The 17,926-nt window shown below is 43.9% G+C and overlaps 5 protein-coding genes across 7 annotated transcripts; 3 read left to right on the top strand and 2 right to left on the bottom strand.

Moving 5' to 3' along the window:
- The first annotated feature begins 274 nt into the window (after nt 1-274).
- On the top strand, nt 275-3,748 carry LOC6546759 (eukaryotic translation initiation factor 3 subunit C). Its single transcript, XM_001974513.3, has 3 exons — nt 275-376; nt 593-720; nt 783-3,748. The coding sequence occupies exons 2-3, from the start codon at nt 628-630 to the stop codon at nt 3,420-3,422; spliced, it is 2,733 nt and encodes a 910-aa protein (XP_001974549.1). The 5' UTR covers nt 275-376; nt 593-627; the 3' UTR covers nt 3,423-3,748.
- Nucleotides 3,749-3,957: 209 nt separating this feature from the next.
- Nucleotides 3,958-4,468, top strand: LOC6546760 (TP53-regulated inhibitor of apoptosis 1-B). The gene is made up of 2 exons (XM_001974514.3): nt 3,958-4,218; nt 4,275-4,468. The coding sequence occupies exons 1-2, from the start codon at nt 4,072-4,074 to the stop codon at nt 4,389-4,391; spliced, it is 264 nt and encodes an 87-aa protein (XP_001974550.1). The 5' UTR covers nt 3,958-4,071; the 3' UTR covers nt 4,392-4,468.
- An 89-nt stretch (nt 4,469-4,557) lies between these two features.
- LOC6546761 (TP53-regulated inhibitor of apoptosis 1) lies at nt 4,558-5,286 on the top strand. Its single transcript, XM_001974515.3, has 2 exons — nt 4,558-4,857; nt 4,910-5,286. The coding sequence occupies exons 1-2, from the start codon at nt 4,711-4,713 to the stop codon at nt 5,027-5,029; spliced, it is 267 nt and encodes an 88-aa protein (XP_001974551.1). The 5' UTR covers nt 4,558-4,710; the 3' UTR covers nt 5,030-5,286.
- Nucleotides 5,287-5,831: 545 nt separating this feature from the next.
- On the bottom strand, nt 5,832-7,169 carry LOC6546762 (conserved regulator of innate immunity protein 3). Its single transcript, XM_001974516.3, has 3 exons — nt 6,855-7,169; nt 6,390-6,734; nt 5,832-6,330 (listed from the first exon to the last, which is right to left on the bottom strand). The coding sequence occupies exons 1-3, from the start codon at nt 7,057-7,059 to the stop codon at nt 6,089-6,091; spliced, it is 792 nt and encodes a 263-aa protein (XP_001974552.1). The 5' UTR covers nt 7,060-7,169; the 3' UTR covers nt 5,832-6,088.
- Nucleotides 7,170-7,369: 200 nt separating this feature from the next.
- LOC6546763 (semaphorin-1A) lies at nt 7,370-17,913 on the bottom strand. Of its 3 annotated transcripts, none has more exons than XM_026980016.1 (7): nt 17,311-17,913; nt 12,750-13,268; nt 12,324-12,417; nt 10,415-11,097; nt 9,346-10,353; nt 9,090-9,282; nt 7,370-9,036 (listed from the first exon to the last, which is right to left on the bottom strand). In XM_026980016.1, the coding sequence occupies exons 2-7, from the start codon at nt 12,880-12,882 to the stop codon at nt 8,829-8,831; spliced, it is 2,319 nt and encodes a 772-aa protein (XP_026835817.1). In that variant the 5' UTR covers nt 12,883-13,268; nt 17,311-17,913; the 3' UTR covers nt 7,370-8,828. The 3 variants fall into 3 exon arrangements, with proteins under 3 accessions (XP_026835817.1, XP_026835818.1, XP_001974553.1); XM_026980017.1 differs by having other exon boundaries at nt 7,370-9,027; XM_001974517.3 differs by lacking the exon at nt 17,311-17,913 and adding an exon at nt 13,535-13,751 and having other exon boundaries at nt 7,370-9,027.
- Nucleotides 17,914-17,926: the final 13 nt, after the last annotated feature.

Here is a 17,926-nt window from a genome sequence, read left to right as displayed (position 1 = left end):
CCGCCCTACAGGTTACTTGCTATCGATATATCAACAAAAGTGCCGGCATTCTGTTATCGATGGGTGTGCACTTCTTTCAGTCTAAACAGTGACTCTCTTAGAGATGAGATAGATTTAAGCGACCGTATGATTCGCCACATACATTAAAACTATTTTGTTAAAATAATATTATATTGTAAACACTCTCCTTTTCATATAATAGGAGCGTAATCATTTCGAAACTTGACAGTTAGTATAAATATATATATCAAACGCCCCGCCCCGTGACTTTTAACAATATATATCGCAAACGAAAACACATGTAACCATCGGCCATCTCTAGTCTCTCTTTTTGATGTCTTGTGCATTCGACATCGTTTAGTTTTGCTGTAAAATAGTAAGTTTATTGTGAAATATTAAGAGCCAGGTGGTGATAAACACTCAAAAGGCAAGACAGTGAACCGATTTCTGGCAAGGCTTCGAATGAAGCAACCATAAGTCCAGCGAAAACATTTGGCATGCATTTCTGCAAAACGCCATGTTGGCCGCTCAAACATAACCTCAACAATAGCAAAAACTTATGTGGCCAGAAACTAATAAATTGTGATTCCAGGCGCAGACAAACGGCCGCGTAGAAAGTCAACGAAGATGTCGCGTTTCTTTGCCAACGGGTCCGACTCGGAGTCCGAGTCCAGCGAGGATGAGATCCAAGCGACCAACTTTAACAAAGCCAGCGCCTTCGTAAGTACCGCTCAGATGTGAGTCTCATCCATTTCTAATCAATTCATTTCCGTGGCATACAGCAATTCAGCGACGATGAGGAAGAGGTCAAGCGCGTGGTCCGCTCCACGAAGGAGAAGCGTTACGAGAACCTCACCAGCATCATCAAAACCATTCGCAACCACAAGAAGATCAAGGATATACCCAATACCTTGAGCAGCTTCGAGGATCTGACGCGCGCCTACCAAAAGGCACTGCCGGTCATCTCAAAGGAGGAGAACGGTATTACGCCGCGATTCTACATTCGCTGCCTGGCCGAGCTGGAAGACTTCATCAATGAGGTGTGGGAGGATCGCGAGGGCAGGAAGAACCTTTCCAAGAACAACTCCAAGTCGCTGGGCACTCTGCGCCAGAAGGTACGCAAGTACATCAAGGACTTTGAGGACGATCTGTCGCGATTCCGTGAGGCACCCGACCAGGAGAGCGAGGCCGAGGACGAGGTGGTGGCCCTTGAGAGCGATGGCGGCGATGCTGGCGATGATAGTGACTCCGGGGTGAAGCCCACAGAAGCGGCTCCGAAAGCGGTGAAGACCGCCCCGGCAAAGGCTGCGCCCGCCGATGACGACGATTCCGATGACTCCATTGATTGGGACTCGGACTCTGAATCGGAAACCGAGTCCTCCGACGATGAGAACCAGTACCAGAACATGCGCGAGCGATTCTTGAAGCGTACTACCGAAAAGGAGGAAAAGGATGACGACAAGAGGAAGGACAAGCGTAAGGAGCAGAAGATCAAGATCCGCAAGCGCGCCGAGGACGATGAGGATGGCGAGTGGGAGACCGTGGTCAAGGGTCACGTGGTGGAGAAACCCAAGATGTTCGAAAAGGACGCAGAGATCGATGTTCCCCTGGTGCTGGCCAAGCTGTTGGAAATTATGTCGGCTCGCGGCAAGAAGCGCACAGATCGCCGTTTGCAGATCGATCTTCTGTTCGAGCTGAGGGACATTTCCGATCAGCACAACCTGGGCACCGCCGTGTCTGTGAAGATTCACTTCAACATCATCTCGGCTATCTACGATTACAACCAGAAGATTTCCGAGCCCATGAAGCTAGAGCACTGGGCTCTGCTTCTGGAGGTAATGCAGAGCATGATGAAGCTTCTGCTGGCCAACGCCGACATCATTATGAGCGAAAGCGTTGCCGAGGAGCACGAGGAATACGTCACAGCGCCGTTTTACGTGAGGGGATGCCCACTGGCTGCCGTGGAGCGCCTGGATGACGAGTTTGTGAAGCTGCTGAAGGAATGCGATCCACACTCCAACGACTACGTGTCCCGGCTGAAGGACGAGGTGAACGTGGTGAAGACCATTGAACTGGTGCTGCAGTATTTCGAGCGTTCTGGCACCAACAACGAGCGCTGTCGTATCTACCTGCGCAAGATCGAACATCTCTACTACAAGTTTGATCCGGAGGTGCTGAAAAAGAAGCGTGGAGAGGTGCCAGCCACTACCTCCACCTCCGTAGACGTAATGGATAAGCTGTGCAAATTCATCTACGCCAAGGACGATACGGATCGTATCCGTACAAGGGCCATCCTGGCGCACATCTACCATCATGCCATGCACGACAACTGGTTCCAGGCCCGTGATCTGGTGCTGATGTCTCACCTGCAGGACAACATCGACGCCGCTGATCCCGCCACCCGCATCCTGTATAACCGCATGATGGCCAACCTGGGACTGTGCGCCTTCCGCCAGGAGAACGTCAAGGATGCGCATCACTGTCTGGTGGATTTGATGGTCACCGGCAAGCCCAAGGAGCTGCTCGCCCAAGGCTTGCTGCCTCAGCGCCAGCACGAGCGATCTGCCGAGCAGGAGAAAATCGAGAAGCAACGCCAGATGCCATTCCATATGCACATCAACCTTGAGTTGCTCGAATGCGTCTACCTGGTGTCCGCTATGCTGCTCGAAATTCCTTATATTGCCGCCCACGAATTCGATGCCCGCCGTCGCATGATCAGTAAGACGTTCTACCAACAGTTGCGTTCCTCAGAGCGTCAGTCACTGGTGGGTCCACCAGAGTCGATGCGTGAGCACGTCGTGGCTGCTGCCAAGGCGATGCGCTGCGGCAACTGGCAGGCGTGCGCCAACTTCATCGTCAACAAGAAGATGAACACGAAGGTTTGGGACCTATTTTACGAGTCGGATCGCGTGCGCGAGATGTTGACCAAGTTCATCAAGGAAGAGTCGCTGCGCACCTACCTGTTCACCTACTCGAACGTCTACACCTCGATCAGCATTCCCTCGCTGGCGCAGATGTACGAGCTGCCCGTGCCGAAAGTGCACTCCATCATAAGTAAGATGATCATCAACGAGGAGCTCATGGCCAGCCTGGACGATCCATCCGAAACAGTGGTTATGCACCGTTCGGAGCCATCGCGCCTGCAGGCCCTGGCCATGCAGTTCGTGGACAAGGTCACAAATCTTGTGGACGTCAACGAAAAGGTGTTCGACATGAAGCAGGGCAACTTCTTCCAGCGCGGCAACATGGGCAATCGTGGAGACCGTGGCTACAACCGCAACCAGAACAACCAAGGCGGCAATTGGCTAGGCCAGCGGCGCGATCGCAACAACCGCAACCGTAACCAGCGCGGGCACCACAAGAACAACCAAGATAGGCAGCAGCAGCAACAGCAACAAGTCCAAACCATCGACGAGGAGTAGACGTTGCTGCATCCTCAGCCCATCCTCTCCAACGAGCGTTAGCTTAAACATCAGCAAAACGTAAACAGATCAAATTTGTAGCACTTCGACTATTAAAATGGAATGGCCATGGACAACACGTTGGGTCAAATGCTGTCAGGCCTCCGATTCGGTTTCCGACTGGGTCGGAGGTCTATTTTTATCATTCGTTGTATCCATTGCATATTGTTGTAGCCAAGTCACACATCAATTTGTTTTAGCGCTCATTACGTTAAATGATAATACTAATAACTACATTTTGTATGAACCCAAAACTGAAAAAACCTTAAAAACAAGAGAAAGAAAATTATTGACTTTTATCGGGGGGTGTTGTCAAAACGCTGCCAAATTGATATATACTAACAAAAGTATCATTTTAGTCGGCTTCGAAGACTATTGTAATGTTTTTTTTTTAATAAATTTAATGTAATTAATTTATTATAATCTAATAAGAATTGAATTTCGATTACAAGCTTCGTCCAGCGAAACTTTTGATATCGATACGCTCTATTCTCACATCTCTGAAACCTTTTCTTCAGTAGTACCGTTCCACGAACCTTTGACACATTTTTTCGGAACTCTTGTAATAGGCATTGTAAATTAAAATCAAAATATCATACCTAGTATACAAATGAGCAGCGTTGGCGAGGATTGCAACGAGCTGAAGCAGCAGTACGACGCCTGTTTCAACAGCTGGTTTTCGGAGCGGTTCCTAAAAGGCCAAACGGATGACTCAGCGTGTGCTCCGATTTTTCGGATTTATAAGGAATGCGTCAAGGTGAGCTAATTGGTTCCTAAACCGTGTATATGGTTTGACCAACCTGTAATCAACAGCGCGCTATTAAGGAGAAGAAGATTGATTTGCGGGAGATAGATCCGATCTTCGAAACCGGTATTGAAGATGATAACGCCAATAGATCTGCTGGAAATCATCAGGCGGGCAAGAGCTGACCCTGTTAGCTGCTCTATAAAGCCATCCTAATCCTCGCCAGCGTTCATTGGCACCAATTTGCAGTACTTTGGCTTTTAATAGTATCATTACCAAACATGGACAGTGCCTTTACTAAAATAAATTAGACATTCTTAAAGAATTGAAGATTCAAAATTCGATTGCATGTTCAAGTTTAACGAAACTCTTATCGATTGCTGTGTTCCACATCTCTGAAACGTTATCTTTAGTATGACCTTCCCACAAAGCATTCTCACATTTTTTCGGCGTATTATTCAATAGAGAAATTATAACTGAAAATCAAAGAACTCCACTCCACAAATGAACAGCATTGGCGAGGATTGCAATGAGCTGAAGAAGCAGTACGACGCCTGCTTCAACAGCTGGTTCTCGGAAGGATTCCTAAAGGGTCAGACGGATGACTCGGGCTGCGCGCCGATATTCCGTGTTTATCAGGAGTGCGTCAAGGTAAGACAAAGTTTCATCATCGCTCAACGTTTACTCAACCTTTGACCTTTAGCGCGCCATGAGGGAGCAAAAGATTGAGCTGCGGGAGGTCGGATCTGAGTATTGCACGGGCTCGGAGTACGACAACGCGAACCATTCAGGCGGAAAGACGCAGCCCAAGCCCAAAAGTTGACCCGTTACGCAGCTCCAGCATCCTGGCTACGACCTTGAGTCCACAGTTGGCCAGAACCTGGCACAAAATGACCTCACCGGTAACCAGCGCCGGCACCAGGGTGGAGTAACAGACTAGGTTTACCGCGTACCAGAAGCAGCTATGGTTTAGTACCATGACTCGTATCCGTAAAGCTATATCTTATGTAAATTATTTAGTGAATGTCTTATAATTAAGTTCAACTAGCGAACTATAAAAGTTGTTATATTCAGACAAAATCCGGCTTGCAGTTTCTTAAAAGTACAAGATTAAGCAAGGGCTTGAGTTCTTATTATTGTGCGTACATAAAATAAAGGGCTATATCGAAATATATCCATATTGATGACAAAGTATGGTTTTACCAAGGTCGTCACGCTGATAATCCTGTTTACTAAAGCACAGTACCTATAAGTCATGAGTTAAATGTAAATCCCATCGGCCAAGCAAACAGATAGGAGTACTTCCCCAAGAGGGAAATCACAATTTCAATGATAAGTTTGGGCAATCTCACCTATAAAAAGGAGCATCCATTGCTTCAGCAGCACAATCCAAAGCCAAATTCAGAATAATCAAGATGCAACTGCTGCCAGCACTTGTGCTTCTCGCTCTCTTCATATGTGCCGCCTGCAAGAACCACGAGGAGTGGGGAGGACACCGACCAAGTGACTACGATCCCAGGCCATATTCAAGGCCCTTCTAAATCAACAGGAAACTCCACACAAAAAAAGTCAACTACGAAAAATCGATACAGGAAAATTGTTAAAGAAATAAACAAGACAAGAACTAAGGAATTAACGATGTATTTGTTAAAAACCAAACCGAAGCTGATGCCGAAGTGGGTTAATTATTGGCAACCGTTTCTATAGTTTTATCTAAAACATGTATAAATGTTTTCTGGCTTAAAAACTAAGTTTCACTGTCACAGTCGAACCAAAAACACAACTAATCAAAACTGTCTTTAGTGATGAAACTGCGACAGCAGACAATAGAAACTTAAAAACCTACACAACTTTATGCTTTAAGATAAGGTGGGACGTACATTCACTTGCCACCGGCAGTGAATTTTGAGAGCTTTTCCAGCAGACCGATGTAGGAAGAATGCTCATGGGCAGTGGCTAGGTCGGACAGTTTCTCTGCAAACTCCTGGCTAATGCCCTTCTCCTCCAGCAAATTGATTAGCAAGTCGTACAAGTAACCGTCAAGCACGTCGCCGGCAACGGCATAGACCTCATCGTTACACTCGCCCTCAAAGATGGTCATTTCATCAATGGAGAAGACATCGTCTGAAAGGTAAGTCCGGTGTTACCACTGAATCATAAAGGACTTCTTTTAAAGTACTCACTGTACTCGCCCTCTTGTGCTTCGCCTTGAAGGAAGTTGCAGGTAAAGGACAGCGTAGACTTTCCCTTGGTGATGTCCACCTCGAACTGGGGCTTGCTCCTCATTTCGTCGAGCTCCAACTTGTCGGCATTCGGATTAATTTCCGGCTCCTTTTCTGTGTCCACCGTGTGGTTCACATTGAAGCTGACCACCACCTTCTCCTTGTCCGTCTGCTTGGTGAGCTCCACATTCGCACCGGTCAGTTTTACGGCGAATCCGTCCAGGGTGCTGGGCACCGTTTTGCCCTTTAGCACCTTGCGCTCGGCCACGATCTCCTCGGTGAGGAACTCCACCAGTTCCCGCTCACCTGGGGATAGGCAAAGGGTTTAATTTTCAGTGTTTTGGTCCACATTTCCTCAACCCGCGTTTGAGGTTATGTAACCGGCGGCATGGACCGCCCTTGCAAGACTTCATTGAGTTAACTTACATTTAGTGTGCACGTTGCAGCCGCACGTGCAATTAATGCTGGGTTTGTGGAGATTCAACACGGTTACATGATCGGATCCTCCGGCTGTCACCGGCTTTTTGGTCATGTGCCACAGGCTGCGGGTGAAGTCGCGCTTGCCCAGGGATCCAGCGTTGGAGCTGGCCAGAGCGGCAAATCGCATGGTGGCTGTCCTCAGGCTGTTCATCTTGTTATATAACCACGAGTCGGTCTTTTTACTTTAATTCAACAGAGAAATGTGCAACACGCCAAAAGTGTAGTGCCTGGTGTGACCGTTGAATCTAGTTAAGAAAATCAGGCGGCGAAATCACGTAGCCATATCAGAAGTTATCGATGATTTTTGAGCGCGAAATGCATTATCGAAAACGATTCAAATGTTCAAATATGTTTTGTTTTTAACGAATTTATTGGTCCGTTATTAAGTCTTATAAGCTTTAAAACAGATTTGCAGAAAGAAAATAAATTGTACTTTTCTATTTAACCAATTAAAAACCCACTTTGAGTTATGAAAAAAATGACGACTTTATTAGATTCACGAATTGCTTATCGGATGTATACAACAATATACACATTACAAGACATACACTGTAATAAAAACTAAACACCATGGTGGGTTCTCTGGTTCTTGATCCTCCAAGCGGAAGACCCTTTCCTACACAATATTATCATGCATGCAATCAGACTCTTTCGTCATATATATCATTGTTTTTCAACCAAAAGGCATATCATTTCATCTTTCTAAAATTTCAATAAAATCTATCACAATATGAGAAATTTATCATTATTACCTTTTTTTTTGTAAGATATAAAAATATTATATGTATAGCTTTTTTCGGTATTTTCCATTATTAAGACCTTCTTATGTTAAAGTTTCGACATTAGCGTAGACATACGTATAAAAATATATTAATTACGATGAAAATTGCATTTTACACGTTTTAAAAATATAATTGCCATTGTACATTGTATTATGCAACTTCTTTAGTGGGACGGACAACAGCTTAAAAGTAAACATAAAATTATTAAAATGCTGATTTACGTTCATTGCCAAGCTCAATATTTTCATGCAAAGCTTACAAGATTAGCGTTAAGGCCTAGATTCGACACGATATTATACTATTTATAAGGCTTGCTGTTGTTGCAGTGTGTTCATTTATTTTTTGCTTTCTTGTGCGTATTTTCATCATGATGATGTGGGGGCTGCGGTGTCAGTTCATATCAAACAGCCTCATAAAAGTTTTGTTTTTTCCTTAGCCTAGTTCGTACTTTTAATTACATTCTACGTTCAATTCCTTATTGAGCTTATGTTAGATACAATTTTACGCTTTTGTTAGCCACAAAGCATAGAGCTTTAAAGTCTATGTCGCATTCTGTTAGTTCTCCACAAAAAAACTCATATAGAAAAATGAATCATTCAGTCTAACAAAATACTTGTTGAATATTCAATTGAATTTCGAGAAATAATTCGGGCTGCTCCTGTTCGGGTTTGATTTCGATATGTGAGTAAATTTGTACAGCTCTAATATTTGCACTTATAGATTACACATTAAGAGTACACATAAGGGGCGACACCTTCGGGCTGCGTAGCCAAGAGCAGGCACTCCTATTTTGGACAGCAAAGGTCGACGTCAGGGGAATGCGGAATGCTTCAGTTAGCTCAGGTTGTGGCAGCCCGCACACTACGTTGTCAATAAATTTAACTAAATTTTGCCAAAGAAACTAAGCTTACTCAAATTTTACATCAAACTAAATTACAATACAAGCTAAGTAAAAAAGATGCAACAGCTTTTGCTCCCTATCTTTCGGATGCGTTTCAAACGCATCCGACACTGTCGTTTACATTACTTGCGGATTGGGTGGGGGGTTACTATAACTAACAGCAACATAAACAACGAAAATATGTTTTAGAGTATAGAAATTCGACTAATTTTGCAGTTGGCTGCCATTGCAAGCCCACTAGATGTAAGTGCGCTTCACTTTCGTCAGTGTTGACGTTTTGCAAGGCAACTCTTTTTCCAAATGTTCCGTGGAGTTTTTGCACTCATGACTGCGATCCTTTTCTAAATCCAAATTAGGTGTTTTTTGTGTGGTAGTGTAGGCATTGGAGCCCATCAACAGATTGATATCTTTGCCAGTATTTTGATGTTTAAATTGCCTGTTGGAACTATTTAATTAGAATTGACCTAACCGGAAATCTATTTTACAAGATAAACTTACATTGGCTTGCTGAAATGATTGCGGTGGCTTTCATCCATTTGGGCCTCCATCAGGCGACTCTTAGCCTTCACACAGAATATTCCTGCGCTGCCCCCAATAAGGAAGGTAATGAAAACGACAACTGTAAGTAGCATGAAGCTGGGAGATGAAGCATGTTTGATTTCATCTACACTGGCTGTAGATTTCTGCGGATCTGTCGAATTAATAGCGTTTAATAAACCACAATATTCTTAGAACAATAAGTAAGAGTACTAACCGTTTAAATTGGGCATAATATCGTCGGGATCCATCGACGTAAGGGTGATCTTGTTCAACCCAAAGTCATCGCCACCAGTTGGCTGTTGTTCCAAGTTTGGTTGACTGCCCTGCGAAGCGCCCACATTGGAGTACAAAAGTTTCTGCTCCTCCGTTGGCGGTGGAGCCATGGTAACAAAGCTCACTGTCTCCGCACCAGGTCCATCTCGGGGAATGTGAGGACATAGCAATGCAGCAGCTTTCTTGGTGCTGTTAAGGCTTTGCAGATAAGTCTTTGTTCCGAACTTGTGTTGGCTCGTAGCCAGGTTCTTGCATTCGTGTGTCTGTAAGTCCCAGGCGCAAATGGGATCCTGGAGACTCAGACAGCCCAGACAGTCCACAATATGAGAGCAGTGGTGGAGGGGCACGCTAACCAAGCTGCCATCGCTAACCACTACCAACGAGTTCTTCGACGTGGAGATCACCAACTCCCTAATTGGCGTTCCAAGTGGAAGAACCTGCATCTCTGATATAACCACTGTCTTCAGGCGATCAGTTGAGTTCGGGTGGGTGCTCAGTATATTGATGAACTTGGTCACCTTGCCGTCGTCGGTGCCACTGTATATAACATCGTAGTAAGCACCACTTAGGGACTTTACCTGCGGATGCACTGCGATCGCAGTGAGTCGATGGTGCAGATTCACCTTGGTCAGCAACGGACGACCGTGCACTGCCGGCACAGCGTCCTCCATCAACGGATGGTTCTTAATGAAATTAACCGCTATGCTGGTCAAAGTTCTGGAGTCCTCTACACACTGGCCTGGGCGTGGTTTCGGCACCTGCTCACGCTCCACTGGCAGCCATTGGGACTGTGAATCCTTCTGCGACTTGAACTCTCCATCAAAGGCAGCCAGTATGTCATCGACGTTGAAGGCACATACGGCCGAGCCGGGAATAGCGTTCACAGAGGTGGTGAAGACTGCATAAATCAGCGACTTGGATCCGCTTTCCACAATCGGACTAATGGCCTCTGTAATGGTGTTGATGAAAATTAAGATTACTATTACTAAAAGATCTCTATTAAAACTTACGGATTTCGTCGAAATAGAAGGGAAACTCGCCGGGCACCGAGCAGTTGAGGCGCGCTTTAAGGAAAGAAGTCCAGCTCTTGCCGTGGCTGTAGGGCCCGCCTCTATCGTTCTTGCAAACCCTGGCGACCCGCGAATAGACGGCCTTGCCAAAGTTCATGAACTCCATGGATAGTTCGCGGAAGAAGAACAGCACGAAACCGTTTCTCTCGATGGCACCAACAAAGTCCGGCTGGTTGAGTTGCTTGAGATCATATTGTTCGGTACGCAGGTTCTCCCTGTAGATAAGGGGATCTCCACCCGAAAAGTCCGCCACGGTGGCGCTGTACAAGTGGCCGTTCGCGAAGGCGTACGTGCTGTTGTGGGCGGGGCTGTAGGGGCACAAGCCCTGGGCCTCCACGTCTCGGCTGACTTCGTATCGCATGGCGTGGGCGTGACCAGCAGAGCCGGCCTCCTCGGATGACACTTCCACCGGCGTGTAATGACGACAGCGCGGCTTATACGAATTGGTGCCGCAGAGCAGCACCTCGCCATTGGGACGCAGTGCATAGACGCGAAGGTAGTTATGGCAATCCCACTCGTGCTTCCCCTTTAGGGCACACAGCTCCCGGTCCGCATCCGTGCTGTGCCACTCCAGACGCGCAATCTCCTTCAGGCCATTTAGGCTCACATTGTAGATGACGTCCCTGCAAATCGAGATAGAGAACAATTGAATTAACAAATGCGGGAATTAATTCGCCGATGGCGTGTGCCTGCACAGAATGTGAAATGGAAGCCAGCCAAGTACGGTGACCAAAAATAAACCACAAAAAAACCGTGAGCTGAGAGCTTCGTGCCAGGAGCATACAAATGTTTGCCTGAACAGTGTCGGCTAAAATAATAGTTTTGAATAAGAACTGTTGATATGTGTATTAACAATTTGAAGTTAATATTTTAAGATTAATATGTGCCATTTCAACATTTGCCATAGCTAAAGCTATTCTGACAACGCTTAACACTTTCGGTAAACACTCTAAGCAAATTTTACAATTAATAAATAACACGTTTTTCATTAGCGACAGCCCAGGGTTTTATTATTTCTTCATGTTGCATTAAAGCTTTTTCAAGACCACACTGCTATTATTTTGACCGCATCTGTTTTTACGCCCCGTCGACAATCATATCCCAAGGTTGCCAGTGTGCAAATAATTAGAACTTGTACACAATTGTATAATTCTGTGTTTTAAGTGGCTAATTATTGTTGCTGCTAATTTGTTGCTATGTTCTTTATGGCACCAGCAAGTCTGGGGTGCGGAAAATTATGATAGATCGAGAGCTGGTTTGCATTTGTCGGTCCATTTCAGATCGCCGTTTACTGACCATTAGTCACTCAAATGGTAGTTCGGGCAACTCTCATGTAAATAAAGTCAATGGGTAATTATAAAATGTTTAGTCACAGAACACTATCTAAAATTTGACGTATTTTATTTGAAAATATATATTTTTATTCATAAATAGCCCTTGTAGTGATAAAGTGATAAAAATTGCGTCTGACTTACTTGCCTGACTGCACATGAGCAATATAATTATATGGATGAAGCTGAGCAAGTGGTATTTATTCCAGACATTTGTATCTGGCAAACGACAAATCACTTCGACTTCCCGGAAAGGAAATGAGAAATGCTGGATTTGCACTTGCAACTAATGAAAATCGAAAAGCAAATCAAGCAGCCAATAAATCGGTAGAGTAATGCCAAATGGCGCGCTGATTATTCCGCGAATCGAACGCTGTATAATTGTGTTTTTATAAATATTTAAACGTGTTCGTGCCAAGTTTATTTGCGCACAGGTAGCTCAGTAGCGGGTACTTTTTTATTGTTTGCCAGAAATCAAGGGATCGAATGGGTCGTAAATATAAAAGAAATTCACTCACTTGGCACCAACTAGAACAAATTCATCGTTGTGGTCCAAAATCTTGAAATAGTCCGTCGAGTTGCCTATAAAATGGGCTAATACTTTGTCTTGTTCTGAAAAGAAAGAAAGAAGCAAAATGAAATGTTATTGAAGGCTGTGTTATATAACTTGTGCGTTTACTCGTGTTTTCGAGATTTTGCACAGTTTCATTTTGATTTCTGTTTAACTTGCTTCAGAGGAAATGGTAGTTTGTTGGTGCTGGCATTGCGAAAATTCCGCCTGATAAGCAGCTTGGAAAATCAGAGCTAAGCTTAAACAGCTTGGCATTTGCCATTGATAAACCAGCAACAACAAGAGTGGAAAGCAAAAAGCAAACCAATGACACAAATAAACAAATACATAGTTAGATAGTTAGTTTGGAGAAGAAGAAGCCAATGGCACATACTCGTTTGCAAATCAGGCCGCACGTCGGGCATCCAACCTGCCACGATCGTCAAGCCGGATAAGGTGATCAGCAGTATCATAGGTATCGAATTAATTAACATCGCCGCCGATGAAGGTCTGCTCTTGGAGCGCATTCTGCTGTCTCGTAGTAGATGCGCGATTCTAGTACTCCACTGCTCCGCTCCTACGAGTTCTGATGATTCAGCTGCTTTTTGCTGGTGGTGCCAATGGGGCTGCCTGCCTAGCTTGCTGGTTGGATGGCTGGCTGGCCTCTCCGACTGCCTTTAATCACTGACGCCTCGCATTCTGATGTCCGATGTCTGCCATTGTCGCCGATAGTTGTGCTGATTACTGGTGTTATTGTCGTTGCTGCTGTTGCGGTTACTCTTGCTGCTGCTTCAGCATCTGGCTATAAGTATTCCAGTGTCAGCGACAGCGACACAATAATTTACGCCCAGCAGAACACTTGTTGGTTTTATTTTAATGCAATTAGCTGGTGGCAAAAAGGAAAACGCAAAACCTGCAATTGAAGACGATGGCAAAAAGTGTGTTAGAAAATTATTAGAATTTTTTCAGTGGGCCGCGGCGAATGCAATATCATTTTTCAAGCGCATAATCAGTGAACTTTTGACTAATAAAAACCGAAACAATATGTAAGTTGGCCAAAGAGCACGTAGACAGCAATCGTGTTTGATTTGAAACGCATAAAAATTTTGCTTATGTCCGCCATAAATTTGTTTATTTCTCATTTGGGTTTCCACATTGTGTTGAATCTGCTTTTATTACCGAATCAGATAATTAAATCCACTTATATAACGGCTACTTGTGAATTCTGCACACTTTCTTCTCGCCAGTTTCTTTCCGGCTTAGTTGTGTTTTTTGTTTTGTCTCTTGTCTTTTCGGCTGTTTTTACTATCATCAGTTTGAGCAGCGGACCGCGAACCGAACGTGGGCTAGACTCAATGAGCACTGAACACCGAAATGAGCATGAACTGCGAAAAGCAAACAACGTAGGGCAACCGCCCACGCTTTGAGAGCAACTGGCGAGCAGTTTGAGCAGCACTTGTGGTTGTCCCTCTTCCTCCCTCCTGCTATATCCCTCTCCGTTTGCCTTTCTGATACAGCCAAACCTCCCTATGTGGAACACGTTCAAACGTTCAAAAGAGCGTCGGAAAAACCCATGATGAACAATGTTTAAACTATGAGTACTGGGTATCTCTCAACTTACTCAAAAAGTCATTCAAATGAATTCATTTATAAAACAATTATGCGTTTTCTATGTTTCAGTCGTATGTGATAATTTCATGTGATTATTATTTCATATTTCATTCATTTATAATTTTATATTATTTTTAATTTACAAAATATAGAGGCTGACCTATCATTATTTAAAAAACTTGTTCAAAGAGGCAGATTTCCTGTTTTCCATTTATGCAGATGTTTTCAATATGTTTTTGGTCTACTGCAAGGATTGTTGTTAATAAAATACAAGAAACTGTTAACTGGAAAAATAGTTTATAGATATAGTTGCAATTGTAATTAGTTTATATTAAGAAAGAGTAAAAGGACAACTAATAGTTCCTGCAAGCGAAGCCTTACTGTACAGTTCCCAATCCAATATTCCGCGTCCTGGCTGACATGTCGTGTTTTCCGAGCATGACTCATGCCGCCAGCCTGGTTTTCCTGCTTTTGTTGGGAATCACGTGCGGTATTTTCCGCCAATTTCCCTCCTAATCAGCGCTGAACTACGATTTTCAGGACGTGCCGCTGACGCTCTACAACTGACTACTTTTCCCTCTCTTTCCCCGCGGCGAACACCGGACATTCGGGCAGATAGGTGTGTTTTCCTCATTCACACACACACGTAATTTCCATGCGGGTTTTCAGGTTTTCAGTTGGTTTTTATTTTTTTTTTTTTGTTTTTTTCTCAAGACGCACACTCGAATGTTATAGTTTCTCACGCACCCAAAAGTCGGTGGGTTACACATGGACAACTTTTACCTGACGACGAATCGGATCGGTTTGGCTGGGATCTCCGATAAATGGCTTTATTGGCCAATTGAAGGTCGGTGGCAACTACTTGTTGTGTTTCGCTCAATGAATTCGGTTGATTCGTGGTGGTGGGTATCGTGTTCGTCTTTCATTTTCCTAAGCGAAGGTTTTTTCACGGCTCAGCCGCCAGAGTTTTAAGTCACAGGTCAAGTGACCTGTGGCCCATCTCTTGGCCGCTTTAATGCCCTGAAATTATGGGGGTTGGCCTCAAGAACACGTATGAGAAATGCCATAAAAGTGCATAATAAATATTATAAATTACATTTGAATACCCTCTTCAGCGGCACAATTTATCACTCCACTTTGCGACTTAGTGAGCGGAGAAATCAGCGAATGGTACCGACCGCCACTTTGGGTACTTCTTCTTTTAGTTGTAGCCAGTGGAGTCACTTACAGAAATAATCAGTCATCTAGGCATCTAGACAGCTAATTAACACCTTTTCTAGGGCACCTAGATCCCAGCAGCTTGGTTCTTTTTGGTGTAGTTAGAAAGGTCTTAGTGGTGTAGATATATAACGACTGGCCAAGATAGATTCTTAATTACGTATATATATTTGAACTTATTTATATTATTGCTACAAAGGGTATTCGCTTATCGAGGTGGCCCCACATTGAACCGGCGTTTTCGTAAGTTTTCATTCATTTTTTAGTGGCGTTCTCATATTTCACAAGCCACACACTCGGGTTCAATGCCAGGAAGTCCGTTCCGCTTCTGGCAGCCCATAAAAATACAGATACAATTATGCTAGCCCAAAAAACTGACCGTCTGGCGCTAAATTAATGAGCTCGAATTCGAGATCAAGTTACGAATGTGTGCCACTCTATTCATATTTTTTGGGATAGTTGGGTGGCACGTCCGACCACCTCCCTGCTGATAAGCATTGGTTCCGAAGAGTTGCGAGATAACAGCCTCATCAAGATAAAGCTGAAAAGTATGTCACGTTTGACACTTGTTGCCGCTCCCTTTTTCTATCGCCCTTTTTTTTCTTTTGCCTGCGTGTGGGAAGCCCGACAAAAACGTGTTAAATCGAGATACGTTTTTTCGAATGAAAGAATAAACATCTATGAACTGGCAGGGTTACTTACTACAGACGTGATCAATACAAAATTGATTTCAGCGTGTAGTTATTAGATATGCAACGCTTACAATCGTCCGCCAACGCTAGAAACCGTATGAAACAGTGAAACCCCGCTGAGTAGAAATACAGCCTCTACTACGCCGGCAGTAAAACGATATGTAAAAATATGTCTGGTAATGCCGTATTACAAATTGGAACTATATCGTGGATAATAATTAATAATCATTTTCTTAAAGACCATCATAAATATAACACTAAAATCATTCCCCTAAATTGATAAGTCTTAATATGCCAATTATATTAACTATAACGTTGTAATGGTTAAGGTATTACTTATCAGGACGTGGGAAAGCAGTTTGTGGAGCAAGTCAGTCCCAAACTGGGTTTAACTGATTTTAAAGATAATGGGCAGTTTAAATGGCATTATATACATTAAACTTAAAGTTTCTTTAGGGATCTTATGTATTACATGTATTGTTTATATATGCAAATGTTTATAATTCCGTAACAAAGAATTTCCTAACAAAACATACATACAATAAGACTTCCGTTGTCTTCATGAAGTCCACTTGAGGTTTCTAATAGGGGTTTCTTACTTGAAGAATGCTCACTGTACAACAACTTTGTGTCCGTGGGCGTTTTCATTAAGCCGAACGGAGTGGCAACAGGTGGATTCGAGTGGCGTGTAGTGGATGTTGCCTTTTGGAGCCCGACTGGCTGCCAGATTAAGTGGAGCTTGGACTCTGCTCTGATGTAATGACACTGTGCATATGTATACACATATATGTATTTTTAATGAATAATTATCAATTGTGGAGTTGGTTTTCTTTTCTTTAACCGCTATCGCCGGAGGTTCATTGCACTGTTCTGCTTTTCTTATTTTCAACTTATCAAACAAAAAACGAAACAGACATGGTCTGTAGGATGGGTTTATCACTGGACTTCCGATGTTCGGTGAATCATGCAGACGAACCAGTTTACTTTATATTTAGATGATTCAGCTAAATAGTTTTTTTTTTTTATTTTTTGGAGAGGCGTAATTATGGCGCGACAAGTTTTTAGTTTTTCCTTTTTAAGTTTTCATTCACAAAACACAAAAGCCGCAAATGTGGGAGTTGTTCACGAGGGTTAATTTGGACAGCCTGCGCTGCTGTGGGGTTAAGTGGGACGCGTTCCAGTTTTGGCCACTTGAAGGGGGGAAAACGCACTTTGGAAATTGGGAACACGGGCTGGAGCTTGTGCATACATCTGTATGTAAATGCAACTTCCATTTGCCGTTTACCGTTGCGACTCAGTGGTAAATTGATTAGGCTGCTAATCGATTCGATTCTACTTCTTTTTGGACATCAGAACCCGTTTTACAGTTCTACAGACCAGCCACCAGCGACCACCGCCTGTCTCGCGCATGAAAAACAAGTCCGATATATTCACCTGTAGCTACGCGTCACTTCTAAGCTGGCTAACTCTTTTGCTTCAGCTTCTTTTTCCACTTATTATCCGCTTCTCTTTGCGACTCGACTTTACTTTACCACTTTGGCTGCTGTTTACAGCCAACATGCACGCACACACTCACACTCAATGATTTATTTTCTTGTATTACTTGTTTCTTATGTTGCTTTATACATGTTGTTGGTTTTGTTGCTGCTGCTGCACGCGCATAAATTAAGGGGGCGAGAGCGAGAGGGAAGCGCAACACACGTCTGTACACAATGAAAACCTGTTTGTTGCTTTTTATGCTTCCAGTGCGTCTCTTTTGGGTGTGTTGTTGTTGCCTGGAGGCAAGAGACGCTATGCGGGGGTTGTCTTTGGGGAAAATAACACTGTTTCGGCCACTTAAAGTTTGCACAAAATCCTTTTCGATCGTATCCTTTGCTAGCAGGCTGCTTTCGATTAGCTTTTCAACTCACCAAAATTCATAAAAACATTTAAATAAACGATCAAATTAAGCGAAAAACACGGAACACGAAAAAAGTGTATACAACTTCACTGATCGACGGCCATTTTAAAAGTGACCGCAGCGGGCCTCGTAAAATATACCACGCAAATA

This window comes from Drosophila erecta, unplaced genomic scaffold (assembly GCF_003286155.1).
Source record: "Drosophila erecta strain 14021-0224.00,06,07 unplaced genomic scaffold, DereRS2 tig00000092-arrow-pilon, whole genome shotgun sequence".
Classification (NCBI taxonomy): Eukaryota; Metazoa; Arthropoda; class Insecta; order Diptera; family Drosophilidae; genus Drosophila; species Drosophila erecta.
This window is presented reverse-complemented; position numbering and strand designations above follow the sequence as displayed.